Source organism: Pseudogymnoascus destructans, assembly GCF_001641265.1.
Source record: "Pseudogymnoascus destructans isolate 20631-21 unplaced genomic scaffold scaffold_17, whole genome shotgun sequence".
NCBI classification, from domain to species: domain Eukaryota; kingdom Fungi; phylum Ascomycota; class Leotiomycetes; order Thelebolales; family Thelebolaceae; genus Pseudogymnoascus; species Pseudogymnoascus destructans.
Window position 1 is genome coordinate 181,586 of NW_020167536.1, and position 15,846 is coordinate 197,431.

General features: G+C 52.2%; 6 protein-coding genes across 6 annotated transcripts; 3 read left to right on the forward strand and 3 right to left on the reverse strand.

Moving 5' to 3' along the window:
• Positions 1–363: 363 nt before the first annotated feature.
• Positions 364–2,026, forward strand: VC83_06915 (uncharacterized protein). The gene is made up of 3 exons (XM_024470499.1): positions 364–628; positions 687–1,278; positions 1,332–2,026. The coding sequence occupies exons 1-3, from the start codon at positions 395–397 to the stop codon at positions 1,805–1,807; spliced, it is 1,302 nt and encodes a 433-aa protein (XP_024322119.1). The 5' UTR covers positions 364–394; the 3' UTR covers positions 1,808–2,026.
• On the reverse strand, positions 2,004–3,167 carry VC83_06916 (uncharacterized protein). The gene is made up of 3 exons (XM_024470500.1): positions 2,810–3,167; positions 2,596–2,761; positions 2,004–2,542 (listed from the first exon to the last, which is right to left on the reverse strand). The coding sequence occupies exons 1-3, from the start codon at positions 3,006–3,008 to the stop codon at positions 2,164–2,166; spliced, it is 744 nt and encodes a 247-aa protein (XP_024322122.1). The 5' UTR covers positions 3,009–3,167; the 3' UTR covers positions 2,004–2,163.
• Positions 3,168–3,282: 115 nt separating this feature from the next.
• Positions 3,283–8,074, forward strand: ATG11 (oligomeric, coiled-coil, peripheral membrane protein). The gene is made up of 3 exons (XM_024470501.1): positions 3,283–3,484; positions 3,541–3,652; positions 3,839–8,074. Exons 1-3 carry the CDS (start codon positions 3,417–3,419, stop codon positions 7,802–7,804), a joined length of 4,146 nt encoding a protein of 1,381 aa, XP_024322121.1. The 5' UTR covers positions 3,283–3,416; the 3' UTR covers positions 7,805–8,074.
• Positions 8,075–8,081: 7 nt separating this feature from the next.
• PNO1 (pre-rRNA-processing protein pno1) lies at positions 8,082–9,154 on the reverse strand. Its single transcript, XM_024470502.1, has 2 exons — positions 8,960–9,154; positions 8,082–8,909 (listed from the first exon to the last, which is right to left on the reverse strand). Exons 1-2 carry the CDS (start codon positions 9,030–9,032, stop codon positions 8,224–8,226), a joined length of 759 nt encoding a protein of 252 aa, XP_024322128.1. The 5' UTR covers positions 9,033–9,154; the 3' UTR covers positions 8,082–8,223.
• On the forward strand, positions 9,155–11,963 carry MDM31 (Mitochondrial distribution and morphology protein 31, mitochondrial precursor). Its single transcript, XM_024470503.1, has 2 exons — positions 9,155–10,264; positions 10,321–11,963. Exons 1-2 carry the CDS (start codon positions 9,466–9,468, stop codon positions 11,679–11,681), a joined length of 2,160 nt encoding a protein of 719 aa, XP_024322127.1. The 5' UTR covers positions 9,155–9,465; the 3' UTR covers positions 11,682–11,963.
• Positions 11,964–13,049: 1,086 nt separating this feature from the next.
• On the reverse strand, positions 13,050–15,693 carry VC83_06920 (uncharacterized protein). Its single transcript, XM_024470504.1, has 4 exons — positions 15,153–15,693; positions 14,574–15,096; positions 13,934–14,526; positions 13,050–13,881 (listed from the first exon to the last, which is right to left on the reverse strand). Exons 1-4 carry the CDS (start codon positions 15,195–15,197, stop codon positions 13,054–13,056), a joined length of 1,989 nt encoding a protein of 662 aa, XP_024322015.1. The 5' UTR covers positions 15,198–15,693; the 3' UTR covers positions 13,050–13,053.
• Between the last annotated feature and the right edge of the window lie 153 nt (positions 15,694–15,846).

Genomic DNA, 15,846 nt, shown 5'->3' on the forward strand with positions numbered 1-15,846 from the left:
TGAACTGAATTTGGGTTTACTATATTTTTTTATTATTAATTATTCGGTAAATGAAAATTATAAAATGCCAACACTGACGTCTTCAACTACTGACCAAGCTATTTGCAGAGCATAAAAGCTATAAAAGGGAGCGAGATCAGCCTCCGGATATATTTAACTCTCGAATATTAGGAATTATGTCTTTGTCTATCTCGCCGAAAGCAGTCTCTGGTCCTGACAAAGAGCCGGTGGTGACAATGAAGCTACACCCTCTAACAGAACCTCTTCTTCGAAATCTACTATTAAATGGCCGACCTTCCTCCCCAAAAATTGCAGCCATGGCATTTATTCAATTTACTCTTCATCGCCTGTCTTAATATATATCTCCTTATAAATATATTTATCACTCAGTAGTATGGTCAAGGTCAAGCGAGCACCCAAATCCATGATCGGGGTCAACCGAGGCATGGTGGCCCGTGCACGGGCCCTCTCCGCCTTGTTGTCAACCTCCCACCTACAACTTTCAAATTCCAAGACTCGACCTCAGCCTCGCGACGATCGCGACCGTCAACACCACCAGAAGCACCCAACGAAGATGCCAGTTGACGACATGAGGGAAAGACACCGTCTGTACCATGGGACGACGAATGTATGTGATCTGACTTAAATTTTACATTTGAAGCCAATATTAACTCATTGCGATCCAGCCCGCCCATGAGCTCGACCTAAGTGTCCTGAATACAAAACGTCACATCTCCAGGCACCCGAGCATCGCCAAGGTCCAAAATCAAGATGAAAGCGATGAGGTTGTTTTCTTGTACGACACAAAGAGCTTGGAGAAGGAAAAGGGTGGCTGTAATTGGTGTGAGCTCGCCAGCTTCACCACGCACTCGGATTACCCCGTCACCGTAACCAACAACGTGGACAACGCCAGGTTTCCAGAGGGATTCCACTTTATCGAGCACTCAATCTTGCGCGAAGGTGTTGCACGTGCGGACGCGGGGTTTAGGATGGGGTGTGAATGCGTGGAAGATGGGGATTGCGAGTTCCGGGGCTGCTATTGCATTCAGGATATGGAGGCAAAGACAAACAAACTGGGGCAACCAAAAAAAGCGAACGCATATCTGTCGAAAGGGCCAAAGGCCGGCTGTTTGCGGAAGGATATACTCGACAGCAGATTGGTGCTTTATGAGTGCCACGAGTCTTGCGCTTGCTCAAAAAATTGCATCAACCGCATTGTCGAGCAAGGGAGGAAGGTGCCGTTGGAGATTTTTCGGACATCTGATGGCCGTGGTTGGGGTAAGTGTCTTTCTCACCCACCTCCGAATCTGCACAAATTCTAACCTAACCAGGAGTACGATCAAGCGTAACTATCAAGGAGGGGCAATTCGTCGATAAATACGTGGGCGAGATCATCACGAGCGCAGAAGCGCAGCGTCGCCGGGAGGATAGTCGTGTCGCCCAGCGCAAGGACATCTATCTGTTTGCACTCGACAAGTTCTCCGACCCCGACTCGATCGATGAGCGTCTCTCAGGACCCTGCTTGGAGGTCGACGGCGAGTTCATGGCTGGGCCAACCCGTTTCATCAACCACTCCTGCGATCCCAATCTGCGAATCTTTGCGCGCGTGGGCGATCACGCTGATAAACACATCCATGACTTGGCTTTCTTTGCAATCCATGATATTCCGGCTGGAGAAGAACTGACCTTTGACTATGTGGATGGGCTGGAGGGGGATTTGGCCGAGGATGGCAAGGTTCAGAAGCACCATAAGGATATGACTGAGTGCTTGTGCGGTGCGCCGGAGTGCAGGAAGTTTCTGTGGTAATTGAGCGGGTTGCGGGGCGGGATATATCTTGGGGGGCGTGTTTGAGCATTTACGGCGTCATGATACCCGGTTTTTGTTGTGTTGGAGTACAGATCCTCGCATGTTTGGCATGACTCTCGGAATGCATAGAGCTCATTTCACATAACAGTGTCCACTATGATATACATAGATCCAGTGACGTGTAAATACACAGTTACTCCAAATGGAATTCAAGAGATAAAATTCCATGATTTTAAAATGCTGGTAAAATCGTGAGCTATACAGCGGCACAAGTACATGGAGCTCATCCCACAACTCGTCGCCTCTTAAATTAACAATGATATACAGTGACCCAGTACCCTGTAACAACCCACCCTCTACTCGTCATCGCTATCATCATCTAGCACCAACGCCCTCAACTTCTCATCCCTCGCCCAGTCCACCCCACTCCCCGCCACAACCCCACTCGCAACCCCCTTCATCAACCTCCACCTCTGCCGACTCCTCCTCACCTCCCGCTCCATCTCCTCAATCTTCCCCCTCATCTCTGGATCCGTGATATCCCCCTTCTTCTGCCCTTCCACCTGCTCCGCAAGCCCCACCATCCTGCCCGCCAACTCCGTGTTACTCCGCGCCAGCACCACTTGCTCCGCCTCGACGGCTGTGAGTGCTTCTCTGGCAGCGAGCACCTGCGCCGCTGTGGCTGCAAGTTCCGTAGATACGTCGTCGCGCTGCTGAACCAACGGGAGGAGGTCCCTGCGGGGTCAGTCAGTTTGGCAGTTACATATGGGAGCCGCGGGCAAGCAAACCGTTCTATCGGACTAGCATTCGACCCAGCATGCACAGCATTCAGTATCGGATTCGCCACCAGGATACCCTCGGCGATACTCTTCTTCAACGAATACCGCGCTTTAGCTTCTAACAGCGCCTTCTGCTCGGCTTGGAGGTCTTCATCGGTGACTTCCTCGGCAGATGCTATGGGGTGTTAGATCACGTGCATCGTAGCGAGGGGGTTCGACTTACCATCCTGCGTGGCTTCTGGGGCGCTGAGTAGGCCGATCTCGAGCTGGAGCTCTTCGAGACGGTCGTAGAGGTCGAGGATTTGTCGCTCGAGTTCGGAGAGTTGCAGCTCAGTGAAGCTGTCTTTTGGGACGTCAGGGTTCGTGATTTCTAGACCAGCGATTCCGCTCGCGGCGGCGGCGTCGATGTCTGGCGTAGACATTTATTTATTTTTGATGCTGCAATTCTTTGTGAAAGATGTGTATGTGGCTGTGAATATGGCAGTCAATGTGAAATATGAGTCTTTATCAGTCAGTATAGGCGTAGAAATGACGGATATCGACTCTTATGCATCCCAGTAACTCCAGCATAAACAAACACGGCCACAGTGGCTGACGCCCTTTAGCGCAATCGCGGCGCGGGATAAATGTGCCTGTGGCGGCGTGTGACGGGGTAACTTACAAGGTGACGGGTGGGACTGACCCTCCATGCCTTAGCTCCGTCCTCCCAGGTCACTCACTTATTGCTACCTCCGTCCAGCCCGCGCGACCTCTTCCTTCTCGCGACGTCCACCTCCGAACTCCTCCTCTCTTCATGTTACCTTCCGAAGCTGTAGACGGAGCCCAGCGATATGGCGCTGCAAGTCTACATCGCGCATACGGGCGCGCGCCTGCAGACCGAGCCTGGCGCCTTCGCATCGTGAGCGCTACCTTGGAGGTCCCGGGATGGGGTGCAGTGTGCTAACGTGATGGCAGGTTGGATGGGTTCAAGGCGTGGGTCGCGGATAAGGGGGGCGTGAGTGTGCAGAATCAGATATGCTTGACGGGAAGTGGGAAGTCGGCGAGGACGCAGTCGTTGTTTACTGAGGTATGTTGATGTGTTGGGGGACGGGAGACCCTGGAAGCTATGGTTGTGTGGCTGGGCATGGCGCCGCGATGGCCTCATACGTTTTTTACCATAGGCGCCGTTGCTGTTCGACCGAATAGCAGCTCCTTTTTGAGAACGGGCGTATCATTTACATAGATACAAGCGCTGACACTGGTCCAACTACAGCACGAAATATTCGTATATAATCGCCTGATTCTCAATGTCTCCTCTTCGAACTCGGCCATGGAACAGGTCTCGCAGCTACCGATGCCCGCTACATACGAAATCGAAAACCCTCCCGATACGATAGCAGACCAAAATGACCTGGGCGCATGGAAAGACCTCTTCCACGCGCGGAGAGAATGGGCATCCAAGGTCGTCAACGATAGTGAACGCATATCAAGGGAGGCACAGAAGCGGTTTGGTGAGATAGACGTGATTGCGCGCTCTGTCTATGCCGCCGTTGTCAACCTGGGGGGGCATGTCGCGGGGCTGGAGCAAAAATTCCCGCAGACACAAAAATGGGCGCAGGATATCGTAGACGAATACGGCATTAGGATTTCAGAGCTAGAGCAGTCGGCGAAGCTCTTGAGGACGTTGCCGGTAACGACGACAATGTTCCGATTTATTAGCGGAAAGAATCCGAAGGGTGGGAACCATCAGCCGAGCCTGGCGGACTTGATCGATATAAACGATATCCAGCAAGCAGGAGCTGAAGCCAGTGATGTTATAGCAGCGTTAAGGACGAACCTGGATGATATGACACGCAACCTTAAGAGGATTGACTCTGGCATGGATAAGATTACGAAGAAGGAAAAGGACAGCGTTGGGGCATCTGCCATGGCGAAAAGCGAGGAGCCAGCGGGTCTCCTGGCGGACATCAAAGCCATTTTAAATAAGATCGGGAAGGATTACGAAAATCTGTTAGCTTACGCCGATACACCGAAATCGATATCTCAGGCCTCCAAAACTGCCCTGCTCCATACCAGAAGCTTCTTGCCAAGCCTTTCGAAGAGGTGCATGGAGATGAGTGAGGTCCTAGCTGATGCAACCAACATGCGCAACAGTGCTGCTGTCGAAGCTGTGGAGACCATGCAGGGCATTGCTACTCTTAATACGTTGTGCACTGAGATGAACCGGAGGACTGATGGCCTAGAGATTTCGGATGATGGGCAGAAGTCATTGGAACTCATACTACTTGTTGCACGACTTCCTATTGTCTATGCTTCATTCGTGGCCGAAGCTATCTGCCGCCGCGAATGGTCTGACAAGATGAAGAGTGACTCGTCTACCCTTGGAAATGAAATGGCCTCGTTTCAGGACGAGGAAGGACGAAGACGCAAGAAGTGGCAGAAGAATACGGGCTTCTATTTCTGGGCTGAGAAGCCTGAACGTAAAGTCCTGGGCCTCGAGGTTAATCTTCTCGGAGAGGAGGATCAGCTCCCTCTAGTGTCGAGGCAGGACCTCGAGGATTTGATTAACAAACTAAATTCCGCGAATGTGCATCCTGATATTATCGCCGAAGTATCTCAGATTGTTACAGATTTGAGCACTCCCACGAAGCAACAGGCTAGACGTGCAAAAGCGTTCAAAAATGGAAGTTTCCATGAGGCATCTATGGGCCGCAGCACCTTGCTTGTCCGCGGAAACGATGATATCATCAGAACTTTGCAAAGCGAGAAGGCTAAGACAGAGACTAAGCTTAAAGGTGCGGAAAGCAGAGTGAGGAAGCTCGAAAGCCTGTTGCACCAACAGAGTCATGCCTCGAGGACATCTTCCGCAAACATATTTCCTCTGCCTTCAGATGAACATGATCCAGGTAACATGGCTTCATCTCCTCAGTTCCGTGACGAGATTTACAGACCTTCGTCTGTCTCGTCGCGGCGCTATTCGGCGAACAAGACCCAGGATGACAGGGCTGCTACACAGAGGTATATACACCTTGAGGCCGATCTCATCGCCGAACGTGAGCGAGCAGCTGGTCTCGAAAAAGAGGCCGCCGCAAAGTCGGCGATGTTAACACACCTCAGAACTCAGTTTGAGGAAGCTACCTCGACTAAACATGATCTTATGCAGAACCTAGAAGCGCAACTGCGGGAGTTCGGCACCGAGCGGAAATCCCTGGAGGACGATAATAGGCGCCTCAAGAGTCAGCTGGAGGATTACGAGGACAGCATAGACCGGTCCCGGGAGAATGAGAGGCTGACTTTGGATGAGCAACTGCACACCCTGCGCACCGAGCTTAACAAGGTCCAAGCTGATGCCGAAGCTGAATCTCAGAAAGCCCAAGGACAGGTTGACTTTCTTCGGGGCGATGCCCAGCTTCAAAGAGAGTCAAATGATAGTCTGCAGAAGCAACTGAATAAAGCAAGGGAAGAGAATAAGGAACTCAAAGATCGCCTTGATTCCGCAGAGGATGGCCGACGAGAAGCGACCGCATCGCTTCGTGGCGTGCATTCCGTTCTATTTCCCGCCTCTGATGAACAAGCTCAAGCTCAATCAACAGTGCTAGCCGAAAATCTTTTGTCCCGTATTAAAGACCTTATCACTCACGCAGGTGTGCACGAGAGAGACCTTGCTTTGGCACATGCCGATCGAGACGAGGCCCAAGAAAAGTTATCAGAAGTCAAGAAGGAATTGGCAGATATTAAGGACAAATTGAGTTCCGATGAATCGGAAAGTGTTAGACTACAGGAGGAGATTGTTGGTGAGAGAGCGAAATATGCCGCTCTGGAATCTAACATGGCGGAACATCAACAGGAGCTCACCAGCCTCCGAACCAAGTTCGCTGAGGGTGAGACAGAAGTGCTGCGAAGCAGGATCAAGGAAGAGGAACAAAAAGTTACCTCATTAATAGCGAAGCTAACTAGCTCGAAGACCCAGGTTGGGAGTCTCCAGGAGCAGCTTAAATCTGTTGAAGGCCGACTTCAAGAATCTCAAGCTAAGCTCGAGAAGGTCAATGGCAGGTTCGAAGGGCGCACCATGCGCACGAAGGATCTTACTCAGCGCCTCTACGCTCAGAACGACCGTATATGGAGACTGCTCGACCGGCTCAGTTATTCCGTGACAAGAGAAGCTGATTCTATGACAATCACCCGCATCCCGCGGCAAGAGCGAGCCAACCTCACCGACTCTTCCGACCCTAGCTCAGCCATGCGACGCAGCATATCCGGCCAAGCGAAGAAACCTATGATAGACAGCGGTGATCTTGAGCTCCTCTACTGGATGAATAACGATGACTCTGAGGTCGAGGGTGAAAAATACGAAGCCTACCTTTCCGCCATGGGTAGCCTCGATATCGAAGTCTTCTGCGACACCATCCTGAAGCGCATCAAAGAAACCGAGCATCAAGCTCGCAAAGCTACACGTGATGCGCGAACCTACCGCGACAAGTCGCACGCCGCGCAGAAGGAGGCCCACGAGAAGATCGCCTATCGGCATTTTAAAGACGGCGACCTCGCCCTCTTCTTGCCCACGCGCAACCAGGCTAATGGCGCATGGGCCGCCTTCAATGTCGGCGCCCCGCACTACTTCCTGCGCGAGCAGGACACGCATAAGCTGCGCTCGCGCGACTGGCTGCTCGCCCGTATCCAACGCGTCGAGAGCCGTGTGGTGGATCTTTCAAAGTCGATGACTGGGCAGCTGTCGACGGCTGGCGATAACGGGTCTTTCGGCGATGTGAGCGTAGACGATAGTTTCGAAGATGACAATCCATTTGACCTATCCGACGGGCTGCGATGGTACCTAATTGACGCCGTGGAGGAGAAGCCAGGCGCGCCGCCCCTGACGCTAAGTCTCGGGAAGAGCACCGTCGCTGCAGCGAATGTGGATGCGACGGGGAGTATCCGGCACTCGAAGAAGATTTCAGGGAGCGCGGTAGACAACATCAGCAAGACGCTCAGCCGCAGCCTCGACAGCCGCCGTAGCAGCAATAACTCCCGCAAAGCAGCACCCTTCGCGTCTACGCCCGTTAAGCAGCCCGACAGCGCCGCCGCCGTCGAAGGCGAAGACTCCCTGCACCCCTCGTCAGCGACGGAAATAACCCCCAGGCCGAACCACCCGCCGCAGTTGCAGGCAGGCGGCTCGAGCGGGCTAGAGGTGCGCGACTCTGATACTACTCCGGCGGTCTTGGACCGTCCCCTTGGGCCGTGAAGCTGACGGTACGTGTTGTGTATTAGGCGACCACAAGCACAGGGACCAGCCCTGGGAAGAAAAGCGTGATTTGGGATAGTCTCTGGAGTTTGGATGTTAGCATTGATCGGGGACGGAAGTAAGCAGGTTGCGGAAACGTCTGGAGTTGTCTGGGGGTGTTTGGGGGACTTTTTTGTGGCACATAGGTTCCGTAGATGGTATTTGGGGGTGGTGCATAACATATCTACTAGCACATAAAGCGTTATCATACAATGATTTTATTTTTCATTATAGTGTTCATTGACTATATACCGTTGAAAGTTTCATATCGTTTTGCTCAACGCCCGACAACGTCACACCTTTTCATAAACTGTATCTGACTCCAAACGCCTCTCTATGCAACGTGCTTCCCCCACCCCTTCCACCCCACAATCAGTCCCTTAGAACCTCTCCTTCATCCTCGAGGCAACCTTCCTCAAGTTCCCGTACACCTTTCCAGGCGGCGAACCCAAGATCAAGCTCACTATCGCCTCTCTTGCAATCCTGATATTCTTGAATCCACCCAGAATATGGATCTTGCTATCCGCCAACACCACTCTCGTCTTTGACGCATTCTCGATTGCAAACTTTGTCTTCCCGTCCTTGCCCGCAATACGACCGATCGCACGGCCCAAATGCTCACCCTGCAGCGTCTTCACATCCTTAATCTCAAACGTCTCAATATACAAATCGTCCAACCGCAGCAGGGCAATAGCATCATCGGTATCAAAGCCCAGCGTGAACGCCTTCACAAAATCCTCGCCCTTCTGCAGCGCCCCCGTATCGGTAGTGAACTTGGACGTGCGCAGCTCGACGGCCTTCCGCGGCACGTTCATGCGCACCTGCAGCTTGAGGTGCTCCACAAGCGGCGGGTAGATCTTGGGCCATTCGTTCTTGAGGGGGGACATACGGTGCGGTGGGATCGGGACTTTGCGCGAGTCGATGCGCACGGGGCCGTCGCTGTTTTGGGCGGGGGCGAAGTGTGGGCGGCCTTCTTCGTCGATGGTCATTTCGTCCCTGGCTGGGGGGGCGATGAGCGAGACGCCGCCGACGTCCATCTCGGTGTCGAGGATGAGTTCTTCATCTTCTGGGATATAGTCAGTATTGAAGTCTTGGGCCGTAGGAAGAGGAACTGACCAATTAGTGGGATGGCTTCAGGAGCCAATACGATTTCTTCTGGGTTGCGCAACAGCGCAGTTGGGGCGGACATGGTGGAGTTTGTACCTCAAAGGCTGCAAATGGTAAATGGTTTATGGAAGAGAGGGTGCCGTGGTTGTGTGAAAATTTCGCAAGCCCTTCGTTGTTGTCGTCGTCGATCAGTTTTGTTTTAATATGAGAGATCTAATCTCGACTTTTTTGCGAGTTTATCGGATGAACCCCCCCATCACAAAAAAGGTTTAGCGTGTTTTCTCCAGCACGGGCCGCTGTACGGGTGGGCGAGAGTGACTTCTGGGTACGGAAGTCAAGGAGCCTTGCTGATTGGCGCTTATGAACTTTGTTTCCGTCATTACAAACTGCATATTCGAGGTGAAACTTAACTTACATTTACTGTTCAAGACTCATATAAACACCGCCGCTTCCATGCTTTCAACAAGGTGACAAGCTGCAGTTCTCCTGCTACGACAATGATGAGCTAGAGAGATATGGCAGCGAATATGGGGCATGCGAAGCTGCGGACTCAGCTGTGGGCATCGGCCATCCCTTTTCTCACAGCAAAATCGCGTCTGCCAGTGCCGATATCATCGCATCCTCATATCAGGGGGTTTGCATCTTCACACCCAACAAATGCCTATTCCAGGCCGACGGTATCACGAGCGGCGACTACACAGCATGCAAGACGACAGAGTATTTCCTCCCGAGGAGTACTTGGAAACCATGCCGTTCCCAACGGGGCGGATAATGCACGCGCAGGCGCGTTAGGAAGGCTGGCTTTTACACCCAGGGAGGCCGGACATAAGCACACATCACTTTTGGCTGGGAACCTATGGGGGAGACACATACACCAACAAATTCCAAGGATACCAGACAAAGCCTGGGCGAGCGAGAAAACTATGATAATACCACCGAACACTGCGAAAAGACTAAAAAGTACGAAGCCGGAAGGCGATAAGGAAGACACTGCAAACAAGTCGTCCGCGCCACACACGAAGCCAGACGGCACTCCTGAAGATGCAAACCACTCATATTTCCACCTCCCACACCTTCCCAAGATGCCGCATCGTCCAACGAAGGAGGAGTTACTGGCGGCAGCGACGGGCTTCTGGTCGAGGTTGAAGATTCGGTTCAAGTGGTTTTCAATTAGAAGCGCGCGGCCTTGGAATGTAGATGATTGGAGCGCATTTGTTTCCTGGTTCGTTCTGGGACACATTGTGTGGATCTTGGTTGGAACAACTACATTCGTCTCACTTCTCATTTTGGCTATTAATACAGTTGTTGCTCAAGGTATTTTCCTGGAACCCAGCAGCCTGGCTATTGGAATGCGCTGACTTGTTATCTAGAAACACTTGCTCGATGGGTTGGTGATTACTTGACCCAGTCAACGGGCGTGAAGGTTGTTTTCGAAAGCGCCGTTGTGCCAAAATGGAGGAACGGCGTAATATCATTCGCAAACGTCTTTGTCTCCAGACGGCCGGGTCAGGGACCGAGCAAAGTTAGCAAGGGTTCATCCCTAACAGCTGCAGCTGCGGCTGCCGCAAAGCGACAAGCAGACCAAGATGGCTCTACGGAGCCAGAGGAATTAGAAGACGATGGGAACTACACCCAATTCGACGTTACTCTGGACGCAGTGAATGTCACACTGTCCTTTGCCAAGTGGTGGAATGGCAAAGGCTTACTGAAGGACGTTGAGATTAAGGGGGTGCGAGGAGTTCTCGATAGAACACATGTGGTCTGGCCCGATGAATATGTCGATCCCAGATTGTATAAACATGAGCACCAGGTTGGAGACTTTGAGATTGAAAATTTCAAGATGGAAGATCTGCTGCTTACAATACACCAACCGAAAGGATTCCGACCATACTCTGTCAGCGTGTATACCTGCGAGTTGCCCCAGCTGCGCAAACAATGGCTGTTCTATGACTTCCTCTCCGCAAACCAAATGTCCGGCTCCTTCGATGGATCTCTCTTCAACATCCACCCTCACCAAAGCCACAGCCCAGGACACAACTCGGAATACGGCAACCCAGACGTATGGAAGAAACACAGCCGCATGCGCATCGACGGGCTAAAAATCGACCACCTGAACCGTGGCGTCGAGGGCCTCTTCGGCTGGATCTACGAAGGCAACGTCGACATCGTAGCCGACATCATGTTCCCCGCCGACAGCGACGAGTCGATCGCCAAAGTCATGTCAGACCTATACGACCGCCTCGAAGCAACCGTCACCTCCAACCGCTACCGCTACTTCCTCGAGAACAACCCCTACACCGCCGACCTCGACACGCCCGAGCAGCGCGCCGCATTCGAGGCTCAAAACGCAATCGATCACGATAAGCGCTTCCTCATCATGGACATGAAAGTCCACCTCAACGATGTGCGCGCCGCTGTCCCGCTCTTCACCCGCGATCTGAGTTACATCAACCAGGCGCTCATCCGGCCTATCGTCGCGTACATCAACTCCCGCAAGACGTTCATCCCGATAAACTGCCGCATCGTCAAGAAGGCGCATGAGTTTGACGGCTCGTGGACGATCTACGATTGCGGATTGATGGAAGACTTGTCGGCGGAGACGTACGATGCGTTTGCCAAGGACGTGACGGATAGCCAGGCGCGCATGCGCAGGTTCAAGAAGGTGGGGATCTGGAGTATTAGTTTGGCGCTGCAGGCGCTGTTTATGACGATGAGTGGCAGCGTGGCCTAGATCGTTGGATGGGCGTTTCATTCTACTGGGGCGAGCGAGCATTAGGGGGTTGCGAGGACGGTAACGACTTGTAATTGTGGGATAGGGGTTGTATAGAAGGGTCTGTAAGTATATATTGGGTGGAATTGGGAGGCACTGGCGCTTGTCTATAGCGGGGTGGTTATGGTTTTTTGGATTTGTAAAGCGTGGCATACAAACAAGGCGTTTAGAGGGAAACTCGAGGGCACTCTAGGCTGTAAAAGTAAATAGAATCTCACTGTAATGAATGATATCAAGATGGAGCAATTGTTTACCCTTAAGTGAGAGATGTGGTTCGTTCCATCCGATCAGTGGCAAAAGATGATCAATTTGACGTCTATCAATCTTATCAATGTCGAATCTTCCCTCGACCCCATTAATTCGATTATGGCGAACCAACTGGATACGTTATAAGGCCCATAATTGCCCCCTCTACATCCCGACTCCGATCCAGCCGAACGACAGAATCTTAGGCGCCTTGCCCCAAGGTTTGTTCTGCGGGATTCCACCTGGTCCGCGTCTAATCTATATTGAAAAAGATGGCACCAAGCACGGTGCATCCAGAAAGAACATGTCGGGGCAGAGCTCCGCACATTGCACAATCGAGCGTTTCCCTTTTTTTCCTGTCGCTGTTGTTGCTAATTTTCCTACCGCAACCACTTCTCCTGTCGCTGCCGTTGTCACCTTTCCTTGTCACTGCCACTCGTATTGTCATCTCACCTTCCTACCGATCCATGTCTCCCGAGCACTCCGAGGCTCCTGTGGAGTTTGTGGCATGAGATAAAGGCACCCCCAAGTATCTCTTGCTGTGTTAACGTTGTTGCGCAATAGGTTGTTGCGCAATAGGCAGGGGGGATTGTGTATAATGCAAAGTAGATAAATGTTGGCGTCCCTTGCGCTCGCTCCTCCCCTCATATCCTCGTCTCATTCATCATTCCAAGGTCTGACCATTTTAAGGTTTTGACTTGGGCGTTTCTGAGAGTAAAGCTAGCTTCACTAAACATACTTCTTTAGTTTATTTTTCAAGCAAGCCAATCATGGTTTAGATCAGTATGTATCATATGATTTCTCCATATATTTATGTTTTGCAAACAAACGCCATATATCCCACCCCATCCAACCCAACAGCACTTATATAATCCCCACCCACACCGGCCTCTCCCCCATCCCAAGCCAACGCCACCAGGAGGAGCTACGGCGAGCAACCTGCAACCGGTCGCCGTGATACTGCTATATATGGCACCTGTAAAACCAACTGGGCTTCCATGCATCGAGCCCGTACCAGCGTATATCGCATCTTACATACCCGAGAACTCCAACCCCCTTTTCCTACACCCCCCCCCCAGCTGACCCATCAACGCTTCTTCCCCGCAGACCCCTTCGTCGCATACTGGCTATCCTCATCATCCGCAAACAGCGGCGAGTCTCCCATACCCCCCACAGCCATGAACTCCTGCAGCTTCCTGTTATCCGCCGGCCGCGCCTCAGCGGGCCCGTCCCCAACAGCCTTCGCAATAGACTTGTTGACTTTATTCTCACTACCGGGGTTCTTGACAAACACCTTCACAGCGTCCTTGCTCTTCTGCGTGCCCACCACCTTGCTCACCATAACATCATTGATACTCGCCAACAGCGTCCGCTCACGCGCGACCTTGCGCTTCGAGAAGTCAAGCCCCGCGACGGCACTCACGAGGCCGTCTGTGCTATCATTCAGATTGATCAGGCGCTGCGTCGTCCACGGGTGGGCGAGGCAGTCGTCGATGGTGTAGCGCTTCTTCACATCCACCGTGAGCATGTTATCGATGAGCTCGAGCGCCAGGTCGCTGACTGGGTCCCAGTATGGGGATGGGTAGTCGAAACGACCCATCTTGATCTGCTCGTGTAGCGTGTACGGCGCCTCGCGCGTGTACAGCTCGTCGGAGAAAGGGGGGAAGCCGCACAAGCAGATGTACAGAACGACGCCGAGGGACCAGATGTCTACGGCGCGCGAGTAGCGGCGGTTCTTGGTATCTTCGAGGATTTCGGGCGCGACGTAGCTGGGGGTGCCGCAAAGGGTTGTGGTGAAGGAGTCTTCACCGATGATTTTAGCGAGACCGAAGTCGGCGATTTTGATGTGGAGGTCTTTGTCGCTGAGGAGAATGTTCTCTGGCTTGATGTCGCGGTGGACAATGTTCCTCTCGTGCTAAATAGTGTCAGCAAGGAAAGCGTAAATTGGACAACGAACAGGAGCTTACCAAGTACTTGATCCCCTCGAATAGCTGAACGAAAACCTTCCGCGTTTCGTCTTCTGAGAGCTTCTGCTTCAATATAATCAGGTTGAACAGCTCTCCTTCCATGGCCAATTCTAGCACCAGATAAACCGCATGCTTTTCGTCAAACGTAGCCTTTAGGCACAACAAGTTCGGATGAGAGACACCCATTAGCACGGCAATCTCCTGCTGTAACCCTTCCGTCTTGGATCTCTCCTCAAGGTCAGGGTTCTTCGTGAAGACCTTTACAGCATAACGATGGCCAGTCGACTTCTCCACGCACAAGTAGACTTCTGCGAAGTGGCCCTTGCCCAGCTTTTCAATAATCTCATACTGCTCCTGAAAAGCGCTTGTTTCCCGGTACTGTGGGTATCTGAAGAGAAATCTGGCCTTGTCGAGGATAGTGATCTCATCGTTATCCTTGAGCTCTCTCCTCTTGTTTCTGCCAATAAGCGCCTCATTCACAAACGTGCCGTTGCTCGACAAATCCTCTAAAACAGCAATAGATTGGTCGCCCTTGTTTTCTTCGAATATCAAGCAATGCCTGTTGGAGACTATAGGGCCCTCAATGAGGAGATCTGAACCATTAGCTGTGTCTTCAACCAAAGCGGCCTCGCTTGCTTACCGCATTCTGGATGGCGACCAATTAAGTAACCACCAGACGAATGCGCCTCTGGCTTCTCATCCTTTGCATTCCCTTGATCACTGGCTTCACCCAGCTTATCAAGTGCCGGCGGTTTCTGGCACGCCGACCGTTTGCGCATAATCAGGGGCTGCTTGTACTCTGCATTCAAAGGCAAAAGATACCCCCAAACGCCCTCTTTTTCCTCATCTTTCACATATTCCGACAACGCAGTTTTCGGGTTCGTGTACTGCGAGAAGGCCTGCGTGTCCTGTGGCGGCGAGGAGAGCACCGACGTCAACTCCGGAGAGCGACCGGGCGTCCGGTGACGGAGCTGGTTTGGACGGCCTCCTGGCGGGGTCGCTGTCACCTCCTTATATGCCTGGCTCGAGTCCGTCGATTCCTGATGCTTAATAGGGGAGGGAAGGTGGCCCTTCGCAACTGGCGTCTTCTGCTCAGGCACTGAGAGACGTTCGGAGCGGCGCGGCTTCTTGACCTCGTTATCCGGGCTCCCATTTGGAGTTCCCTGACGTATAAAGTTAGCAAGCAATCCGCCAACTCATTGCCATGTGAGATAAGTACCCGCGCGCGCTTCAATTGCGACGATTTCGGGGCCGCGGCAGGCATGCTTATGGTCGACGCGGTGCAACAATGTCCTAAATGGCCCGCGTTGTGCTCTCCCAACGATAGCTAAGGTTCAGCTATCGACGCCGTTCTATGGAGTGCCTATGGGTAGTTGCGAATAGTGAGGCTATGCAAGATCTTATACCGCGGATGCCTAAAGCTAAAGAATGTCTTAAACTGGTGGATTCCCTCTTCCCAGAGGCTCTCATCCAAACTCAGAGCCAGTTTGCCTTGGAGTTGGCTCCACAAATATCGCCAGGCCCAGGTAAAAAGCGTCTATCAGTCGGTGGTAAGTATCGCCGCTCCGAAGGCTGAAGTCGGCCAAGTGCCAGACCAGTAATAGAACAGAGAGAGAGAGAGAGGAACAGAAAAGAGATTCAGTAAATGTTACTACTCTTGTAGTACTGATGGCTGAAATATTAAACTTCACTTGAATCAAGTAGGCTTTGCAGCAGGTAATGGTTGTTGATGTGCATTCCTAAAAAGCAAACAGATAAACCTCGAGTCATGAGACAACCCATCGATTGTGTATGTACCAAGATAATGTGGCTGACCTATCGAGAAGGTGCCTAGTTCGAACCCCAAAAAGTTCATGCTAGGATCGGATTCGAGCCGCCAACATAGGCAGGGATATGTAGGCACTTACGTTCGA

What these genes read in the sequence shown, in the direction of transcription:
- VC83_06915 (XM_024470499.1), top strand. Translation starts at nt 395, where the DNA reads ATGGTCAAGGTCAAGCGAGCACCCAAATCCATGATCGGGGTCAACCGA. An exon ending in TGTACCATGGGACGACGAAT is followed by an intron (nt 629 to 686) that starts GTATGTGATCTG and finishes ATTGCGATCCAG; the next exon opens with CCCGCCCATGAGCTCGACCT. An exon ending in ATCTGATGGCCGTGGTTGGG is followed by an intron (nt 1,279 to 1,331) that starts GTAAGTGTCTTT and finishes TAACCTAACCAG; the next exon opens with GAGTACGATCAAGCGTAACT.
- MDM31 (XM_024470503.1), top strand. Translation starts at nt 9,466, where the DNA reads ATGGCAGCGAATATGGGGCATGCGAAGCTGCGGACTCAGCTGTGGGCA. An exon ending in TAATACAGTTGTTGCTCAAG is followed by an intron (nt 10,265 to 10,320) that starts GTATTTTCCTGG and finishes CTTGTTATCTAG; the next exon opens with AAACACTTGCTCGATGGGTT.
- VC83_06920 (XM_024470504.1), bottom strand. Translation starts at nt 15,197, where the DNA reads ATGCCTGCCGCGGCCCCGAAATCGTCGCAATTGAAGCGCGCGCGG. An exon ending in TGGTCGCCATCCAGAATGCG is followed by an intron (nt 14,527 to 14,573) that starts GTAAGCAAGCGA and finishes CTAATGGTTCAG; the next exon opens with ATCTCCTCATTGAGGGCCCT. An exon ending in TCGAGGGGATCAAGTACTTG is followed by an intron (nt 13,882 to 13,933) that starts GTAAGCTCCTGT and finishes GACACTATTTAG; the next exon opens with CACGAGAGGAACATTGTCCA.
- ATG11 (XM_024470501.1), top strand. Translation starts at nt 3,417, where the DNA reads ATGGCGCTGCAAGTCTACATCGCGCATACGGGCGCGCGCCTGCAGACC. An exon ending in GAGCCTGGCGCCTTCGCATC is followed by an intron (nt 3,485 to 3,540) that starts GTGAGCGCTACC and finishes ACGTGATGGCAG; the next exon opens with GTTGGATGGGTTCAAGGCGT. An exon ending in CGCAGTCGTTGTTTACTGAG is followed by an intron (nt 3,653 to 3,838) that starts GTATGTTGATGT and finishes GTCCAACTACAG; the next exon opens with CACGAAATATTCGTATATAA.
- VC83_06916 (XM_024470500.1), bottom strand. Translation starts at nt 3,008, where the DNA reads ATGTCTACGCCAGACATCGACGCCGCCGCCGCGAGCGGAATCGCTGGT. An exon ending in CCCAGAAGCCACGCAGGATG is followed by an intron (nt 2,762 to 2,809) that starts GTAAGTCGAACC and finishes AACACCCCATAG; the next exon opens with CATCTGCCGAGGAAGTCACC. An exon ending in AATGCTAGTCCGATAGAACG is followed by an intron (nt 2,543 to 2,595) that starts GTTTGCTTGCCC and finishes CTGACCCCGCAG; the next exon opens with GGACCTCCTCCCGTTGGTTC.
- PNO1 (XM_024470502.1), bottom strand. Translation starts at nt 9,032, where the DNA reads ATGTCCGCCCCAACTGCGCTGTTGCGCAACCCAGAAGAAATCGTATTG. An exon ending in TGAAGCCATCCCACTAATTG is followed by an intron (nt 8,910 to 8,959) that starts GTCAGTTCCTCT and finishes ACTATATCCCAG; the next exon opens with AAGATGAAGAACTCATCCTC.